Source organism: Branchiostoma floridae, chromosome 2 (genome assembly GCF_000003815.2).
Source record: "Branchiostoma floridae strain S238N-H82 chromosome 2, Bfl_VNyyK, whole genome shotgun sequence".
Lineage (NCBI taxonomy): Eukaryota > Metazoa > Chordata > Leptocardii > Amphioxiformes > Branchiostomatidae > Branchiostoma > Branchiostoma floridae.
Window position 1 is genome coordinate 20,629,736 of NC_049980.1, and position 8,821 is coordinate 20,638,556.

Consider the following 8,821-nt stretch of genomic DNA (forward strand, 5'->3'; position numbering starts at 1 on the left):
GGGATGTGAAGTGTTCCGGTGAATCCCCTTCTCTTCTGATGCCATAAAAGACAAACACAATGGACATTTGTTACAATATAATGTATCGTATGATTACACAGTATAATGACTTAAGTAGAGATACAAATAGCATTACCTTCACTTAATAAATCTGAACTAAATTAGTCAAGACTAGAGTTACCTGGATATAATTGAATCTTTATTTGTAAACCCATCATGAGGCTAATTGCAAGATTAGTACAAGGCTACACACGGATGCGATAATGTGATCAATGTGAAACAAATGACTAGTTTATAGCTATAGATATGAAGGTTGTGCCCGTAACAGATTGCATTAGCCCGTTACACCTACACACAACCCTTACTCGTGTGTAATAGGGCTTTCACACTGAAACCAAATTAGTAGGAATCAAGCAGAACCAGTCGGAATGAAGTATTTGCAAAATTCGTGCCACATTCGGGGCCATTCCGAGTGGGACTTCCAAATGGACCTTATATCCCCTTCACACGAGAAGGAATGAGCCGGAATGCCGTCAGAATGAAAAGTCTTTTCTACTCGTGGGAATTCGTAGTGTATTCTAGAAATTCTTACTGCATTCGAGATTTTTTTGGCCACATTCGGGCAGGATTCGAAGTGGCTTGCCGTTTCGGTTCTCCATCGAATGAGATAAGAATGTTTCGAATAATGTTGGAATGCCACAGAATGTGGTCAGACTGCAGTTAGAATAGTTAGAATCCACTTAGAATCCACTTAGAATGCCATTCGATATTTCTCCACTTCGAATGCACCTCGACAGTTTTTGACATGTCAAAAACTTTCGAGCCAGCTAAAAGAACGGGGACGAATATCTCGAGTGCAGTAAGAATGTTTAGAATACAGTACGAATTGCCAGGAATAGAAAACAATTTTCCATTCTGACGGCGTTCCGGCTCATTCGTGCTCTCGATCGTGTGAAGGGGGCTTAACATCAGCAGAATAGAGTAATTTACACAGATGTTGTGATGACACTTTTCAGACCTGGCCGTACACGTTCAGCACCAAGGTCCAGGAGAACCTGCTCCCCGAGCCGCCGCTGTGCCTGCACGAGCCGCCGCCCCTGTCCGGACCCTGCCGGTACGGACCGGACATCGGGATCGGGATGGACTCCGTGCTGTTCAACAAATAAGATTATTCGAATTTTACGTACAGTAATACATGTACAGTATCATATCATCCCAGGAGAAACAATTAGAATTAAGTAAGAAATTATCAAATTGATACCTACAATCTTTATCATCATAGCATTCTCGAAAAATAGATTATTATTAGATTTCCTATCCTATATCTTGATTGCAGTTTTTACTTCATGTAACCTATTGGTATTGTAGGGACGTTATACACTTGGGTTTGAAATTGCCCAGCCCTTGTAACTTGCTGTTTGTACATAAATGTGATTCATTTAGTTTAATCCGTATTTTACTTTGTCCAGTCAATATGACTGCATGCATTATAAAATAGGTCAAGGCAGAGCGCACGAAAATGATCGCTGCGATGTACAATAGGCAAGGGTGATTTAATTAATGTGCTATGTAAGCTGCTGTATAATGTTGGTATCACATAATCCACATGGTAAGGACATGGGCGCACTTTGAATAGTATCGCACAATGTTCCCATGTGGAGACATGGAACCTAACCCCACATTCGCCCACCTGACGATACCGACCACTTGAGAGTAACAATAGCGTGTGTTGATCGCTCTCCGCCCGGCCGTGTTTACATAGCTGCGCGGCGGGATGCGCCCGTGTTGTGGCGAGCAGCACCAACCACTGCCCGACCTCCGCATACAGGTTCAACAAGGGGGCCAAGGATCGCTTATGAATCAAACAACACTGACAAGCACCGATATCACTTAGTTATAGGAACATGATCTTTGCCGGGCAAATACCTACAAATAATATAATCATGGGACTGTAGATCAATCGATGACATCAAAGCCGTTGAAAAACTGTTATACATTTTATCACACTTGTATTATAGTCGATGACGAAAGATAGCCGATGCTATCTGAGACGTCAGGCCGTTTACAAAATTTATCCCCCCTGAGTTGAGATGACTGACTTTTTCAAAATTCTGTACGCTATTACCTGGATATGTAACCTTCAACCACGTATCATGAAGCGCACAGCATCTTAACATGCACCCTTTAGTTTCAATTGCAAAATGACATGACACAGCCAAGATATCTAAAGATAGACGGCACCATCATATTATGTCACCTATCACAGTAACTGATATAATACCAGACGTGCACTACTTGTACAAAAAGCCCATAATCCATCGCCAATATGTAGTCTTGAGTTAAAAAGTGACCTGCACCTCTGAATGTTTCAAGTTCATTCCATTACATCATGTAGTATACAACAAGTAGCTTGAAATGATCTTTCGAAAGACGAAGAATGTACAATGTATGTCTATATAACCAACTAGCTAGGTAAACTAACTAGGATGGCACCCAGGCATGCCGTCTTATGCACTCTTAGAAAGTATCAACATTGTTAATTTTGCCATGGCGCCACCAGCTGCTTTTGTGTTGCATGGTCGTTGTTTATATCAGACGACTCATTGCTTATCATATCATTTGTCTTACCTTATCGAAACCATTAGCTGGAAGTGATCTATATCTAGGCTAATGATTTCTGGTGGATACAAGTTCGCAGGCCTGTGTCATGGTACCGCAAATCAACGTCACAACGTACAGTGGGTCAAAGTGTGATAGGTTCAGACTAGGAGCTCCATATTATGGACCATAATCTGGAACCCATTCTGTTGCCATGGCCTACACACGGGTTAGTCTTCGTTGGGCACTATTCCTTGGAGAGACTGGCGAACTCTCCAAACAGAGGTCTCCGACTGTGTTTGACATGTTTTAGTCGTTATTGTCGCGGTATCGTTTTGCCTTTTGTCCCCTTTTCTTTCCGTGTCTGGCAAAATTAAGGAAATGGGACAAAATAGAAAGCCCAACAAAAACGCCTATAGATAAAACACGTCTATAGGCGCTTTTGTCGTACTTTCGCCGTATTTTGTCCCCTATTCTTCCCGTGTTAAACGTTTGGCAGGCGTAAATGAAGGAAATGGGACAAAATAGAAAGTCCAACAGAAACGCCTTTAGCTAAAACATGTCAACAGCAAGAATCATACTCTGCTTGGAGAGTACAGGCTGAGATGTTTATAGAGAAATGTGAAAGATACTGCATGGAAGACGTAAGGATGTATGGAATGATATTCAGCAGTCACCACATACCAAGACCGTGCGTACGAATGATCACGAATGACTTCCACAGCGATATCCATAGAGAGGCCTCTGAGGAGATTCAGTCTACCAAAATGAGGTATAGGAACATTTTGCAATGCTAAATAAAAGCACACCTATACACTCACATACACTACTTATACACACATAATGTTAGGCGAACATCAAAATTTCTCGCGAGATCAACAAAGCTGTGGTCACATGACTCTGACGTGTGCGGTCACAAGCGGTCACAACAACGGAAATTGGAATTTTGGTATATCACAAGAAGGTTCTTAAGTTTCGTAATTTATTTCCTGAAAAACGCGTTCTACTAGTAGGCTTTATTACAAAGGTACAAACTTCCGCCAAAGTACATGTAGCACACCCCAGGTAAAGGCTTTACATGCTATTAAGAGGGCCACAGAAGACCAAGCAAAGCAAGCAACCAATGAAATGAAGCCACTTTTGGTAAACGTATTCATAAGATATTTGTTCAATCATATCATTGCAATAACTTAGATTTGTGGAAACATTTTATGGTGATATCATCAGCTTTCGGTCTTTGCATGACGGTTAGACATCGATGTGTTCATAATTTTACTATTCTATTATTTACAACAGCTGGATTAAGGTTAGAACATACTAGCTAGTAAAGGCCCTTTTCCAGGGTGTAATTTAATTATCCGGGTGGTGCAATAATGCGAAGTTATCCAGCTGGACCGATCCGAGTTGGGATTTTCTAATCCTGTGCAGTTAACAGAAGTGTGTGGACTGGTAATCCGTTGTGCAATTAACTGGCTTCTACTGTACTGATATTCAGATATTTCGATACTAGTAGTGAAAATGCCTTGTGTAGTTATGTAAGAATGAGGACAACCTCCATGCATCATGTCACCCCCATACAAACACATACACAACTGTACACCCCACTCAGATGACTTAAGCTCCGACTTTGCGAGCTGTAGGAACGCAGAAGTTACAATCAATCTTCTGTTGATGGTAGATTAGGCTCAGTGACAGTGTTGAACTTGAACGTAGCCTTGCGCAGACCAGTCATATTGATAAGAGGGTTATCACCAGGGGTGCAGCTCTAGGGTCATGGCATGCTGGTGTGGGTAGACGGTCGGTCCTGATACACACATGTCCCGGGGGACACATCTCTCTCACGGTGCCTGTTTCTGTCGTACGGATTCACAAATAAACATCCCGCGAATTCATCAATTAACTAGAGACTTGGCCTTATCTTTCTTTTGTATCGGATGATTTCTTTGTGGTCCTATCAACCAGTCAGTCGATGAGAAGGAGATATGGCAATCTGTTGGCTACTTTAATTTATAGCTGCACGTTTCAGAGGTATTAGGTAGACTTTGAGGTTCTTGGACTATGTAATTCGTTGATATCGCCAACGATTTCATACATCGGTTTGTTTTGACTAACAACACGAGCAAAAATGCTGTGTGTGGGCGGCCCCCCTCCCCACCCTGTTGTCTTTAATTAACTATCACCGTACCCATTTTCACGCCCATTTAGGGAGCTGCCATGCGCGTTTCTCAGCTTGTTACGGATAATTTGGATCTCCCATCGTAACGGGTCAGTATGACGTTCACTTTTTATACAAGATATACGGCGCAAGGTGCTCAACAGGACTCGAACAAACTGTTAGACCATTGATTCACTGTATATTTTCTCAGTTCCAGATTTTCATGCCTTTTGTGTAACGATGTACTCACTTCTGGATAGTTTTGTAATTTGGGGCTTCTGCTATCAAGAAAAAGGAACATTTCATCACGAATGAAATCCTGATGTGAATGTACAGTATATCCGGACAGCTTTTCAAGCTATATGATATAAATCATAGATCCAATGGCATTGCTGAAACTGGACTATGGTAATGTAATCCGATGATGTAGATCGTCATGTGTCCAGTTTTCTAAATGTCAATGGAGCAACGCCCTCCTACCCCAGCATCTGCAACCTTTGTTAGGGCAGGATATAACGGACTACGCGGGGCTACATTTGTACTGGGATAGTTTGCGACTGGGCTACCACACAGTTTGCCACACGGGGAGGAAATTGCCGATAATCCGTCTTGTCACCTTCTCCTGACACGAGCTCTTCTTTTTCCTGGCCTGCCTCGAATTAGCCCGGGGTCTAGTCTCGACTGTTTTGACAAATTGGACATTATTTCCATCCCGCATCGTGTTACCGCTATCACGGTCTTCTATTGGCAGACAGGGACTGACGAATCTTTGACCAATTAGGAGGAAGATTCCTGACCGTCATTTGCATAAGGTGAGAAGGAGGGAGATGTGTTGAAGTATTGTACAACTCTGTGTGCCAGACCACACATGTCCTTCCGTACTCCAGTTCACCAACAGCCGTGTGAGCCGGTGTATCAGATCTATAGGAGACATCCAGGTTGTAAGAGTTAATATTTAGGTCCGGCTTCGAGGATATTTCCCACCCAAAGCACGGATCATATTCTGGGACGGAAAGGCGGCTTTCCTCGTGAGCGGCTGGGAGGTATCACCGTGACCATCGAGAAAGGGAGATCATTAGCTCTCTCCAAAAACAACGCTACGGTTTCATCTCCGCAGGAACTGAAGAAGTACTCAGCAACATTCGCAGCTCACACAGAGTACACCCTGTTCCTGGACATTTGTCAACCTTTCCAAAGTGTATGACGACATTTCATAAGAGGTAAGAACCTTCAGACTGGTTTACACAATTACAGGAAGCCACGGACCAGTCGAGTCATGTCGACGGGAACGGCTAGCGACGTCGACCCGGAGGAGTGTATGGACGTAGAGACGGTCGACGTGGACTCTGGAAACGAGAGCGTTGAAACCGAAAGCTCGACCCAGGAAGGTTCCCACGATTCTCAGGAGCCCGATGGAACCGGCACCACCAAGAAAGGCCGGCGGCGGAAGCGAGGCAAGCGGGGGAAGGAGGAACAGCCGCCGAAGGTGAGGACAGCGGCGAACCTACGGGAAAGGACGCGGATGCGTGTCTTGAGTAAGGCGTTCGTCCGTCTAAAGACCACGTTGCCGTGGGTTCCTGCCGACACCAAGCTGTCCAAGCTGGATACACTTCGACTCGCCTCTTCGTATATAGGGCATCTCAGCAAAGTCTTACAGGACGACGAAGTGAAAGACACGGCTTTTCATCCTGTCAGTTTGGTAAGGAGATGTCAGACTCACTTATTTTATTCAGACTCTGCAGTTGTTATTACCAGTTTGAATAGCCCTGAGAACGGATGTTGATGAATCTTTCCTGGTTAGATCGCATGCGAGAACCTCCGAATCATCATACTACAGGCTAAATCTTGGCTAGTCAGTGTACTATTACTGGTACCGCAGCATGTCGACTAAGTAAAGCTAGGTCAGACTGTCGTCCGTGTCAGTCAGATTGGAAGAGTTGTAGAATTTTTTATTCGGACAATTCTGATAAAGAACAAGCTACCCTATTAGGTAAACAGTAGCTTGATCATAAATCTCATCACTTCCTTTTCATAATTATCCAGTCGGAATAATTCTAATGTTTCCACGTGCGATGATATCAGTATATAGCAGAACAATGCCAAATCCACTCTGACAATGTCGTCTAAATCACCCTTAACAATGTTTTGGAGAGACGCCACGATGGTTCGATCACAAACTGTGATACGGCCGGGACCGTTACAAAAACATACATACCGTTAATATGCTGCAATCACGCCGACCATCTTCACCGTGTCAATCAATTTAACACAGGCATCACGAAAAATCATCAAAAAAAATTTCAGAAAAAAAACTCTATGTCAGACACAATTATGACTCAGACCTAGGAGGTGGGAAGTTATCTCCTGACAAAGATTAGACCCTGAGTCATCTTGAAAGTGTTCTCGACATGTTTGTCCGTTTTGTGGTTACTCACTGTCGTAGCGAATCATAGAATCAACTATTCTATCTGTCGCAATTTGTTAAGAAACTATGGAACCTTTAGTCTAACTAGTAAAATTGCTCCATACATCTCCATGGCTTCATGGCTTCATGATAATTGTGAATGTATGTCTATTTCATGACGATGTATTTTAACTTAGATATTTCCTCTGTTGAACAGACATGGCCTTTCGCGATCAACGCCAAACTGCAGGATCCAACATCGCCGGATCCGGAGATAGGAACACTCGGGCCGCCGCAAACGGTGGACTCAAGAACTGAGGTCGCTTCTGTCTCGTCCTGAACTAAAACTCTCAGTAGAAATAGCCATCTTTCGGGAGACAGCCCAGCGGGCAGGAATGAGATGACTGTTATCAAGAGGAAAGATTCGTCCCAGTCCCTGCTCTCACCCGCTCGATTTTTTTAGTCTTGTACAGGACAGAGCAGATTCAGACTGACATTTTGGTGTTAGAAGAATTATTCCTGCCCTTACTTCAACGTATTCCGTCCAGGAACGAGGAAATTGTGAGTTTTTTTGCTGAGAAAAAATAATATCTTGATATATCTAGTATCAGATGTACGAAATGACGAGAGACGAAGCTCTATGTGTGGGGCGGTAATCATTTTAAAGATGTACAGTGAACGTTTGTACCTTTGTTTTAGTATGTTGGTAATCGATCCGAAATCTATAGCTTATCTACATGTACATACAAACCATATTCAGAACAATGTCCGTCTTGTTCCAAGTGCTATACTATATTAGTCTGCACTTTTTCGGATGTTAAGAAATAACCGTGTTTGTTTTTGTTGGCCCTGCGCTCTGTAAGGTTGGTAATCTACAGGGTATCGCATTGCTGAATAAAAAATCGTGCTGTCAGAAACAACAACAAGTTCGTTATTGATTGAAAATGGAAATATGCCGTCAGATCGCCAGGATATGATTCTTTGTACAGAATGTTTAATTGAATTCGTATTCGCTCTTCTTTGAAGAAATTCGTTGGCAATTCCTCGGAGAAACCCATTTCTTATAGCAAAGTAGATTTAAACGGTCAGCGTGGCGAAGGGGATGTGCCTCTCAGTCAGTTTAGCGGAGCCCCATACTCAATCTCCAACTGTTGATCTAATAGGGTGGAGTATGGGATCATCTGTTAAATAATTAGGATGGCACCAAGGTTATAGTAAAGGAGATGATGTTCTGATCACCAAAGGGTATGCTATTGATGCTGTCTACCTTTTCCAGTACAGGATATATCTGTATATCTGTCCAGTCCGTCGTTGTGTGGTAGTCCATATTGCCTGTTCCTTTAGTGTACTACTACTACTACTACTACTACTACTACTACTACTACTACTACTACTACTACTACTACTACTACTACTTCTACTACTACTTATATTAGGAGTACGGGACTTGGAGTCGTAGTAGTAGTAGAAGTAGTAGTAGAAGTAGTAGTAGTAGTAGTAGTAGTAGTAATAGTAGCAGTCTTGGACATATTTGACAAAAACACAATTGATGCAGTTCTCATTACGTCTTATCACTGATTCAGCCGTTCAAGATGAAGATTATTTCAGCAGTCTTCCACGAGACCGGTACTTGGCTCGCAGCAAACCGATTTGGGAGAGTCTAA

The 8,821-nt window shown here is 42.9% G+C and overlaps 2 protein-coding genes across 3 annotated transcripts in view; both read left to right on the forward strand.

Moving 5' to 3' along the window:
- The window catches only part of LOC118410279 (transcription factor 21-like), a 5,606-nt gene extending 4,099 nt beyond the window's left edge, over positions 1–1,507 (forward strand). For both annotated transcript variants that reach the window (XM_035811839.1, XM_035811840.1), the window contains exon 3: positions 1,017–1,507. In XM_035811839.1, coding sequence (XP_035667732.1) covers positions 1,017–1,166 — 150 coding nt within the window. In that variant the 3' untranslated portion in view covers positions 1,167–1,507. The remainder of the gene's footprint in view (positions 1–1,016) is intronic.
- A 4,070-nt stretch (positions 1,508–5,577) lies between these two features.
- On the forward strand, positions 5,578–8,381 carry LOC118410472 (transcription factor 21-like). The gene is made up of 2 exons (XM_035812210.1): positions 5,578–6,452; positions 7,375–8,381. The coding sequence occupies exons 1-2, from the start codon at positions 6,030–6,032 to the stop codon at positions 7,495–7,497; spliced, it is 546 nt and encodes a 181-aa protein (XP_035668103.1). The 5' UTR covers positions 5,578–6,029; the 3' UTR covers positions 7,498–8,381.
- Positions 8,382–8,821: the final 440 nt, after the last annotated feature.

Excerpts from the sequence above, each read along its gene's own strand:
- LOC118410472 (XM_035812210.1), top strand. The coding sequence starts at position 6,030 with ATGTCGACGGGAACGGCTAGCGACGTCGACCCGGAGGAGTGTATGGAC. Across the intron at positions 6,453-7,374 it reads CTTTTCATCCTGTCAGTTTG|ACATGGCCTTTCGCGATCAA; the intron begins GTAAGGAGATGT and ends TCTGTTGAACAG.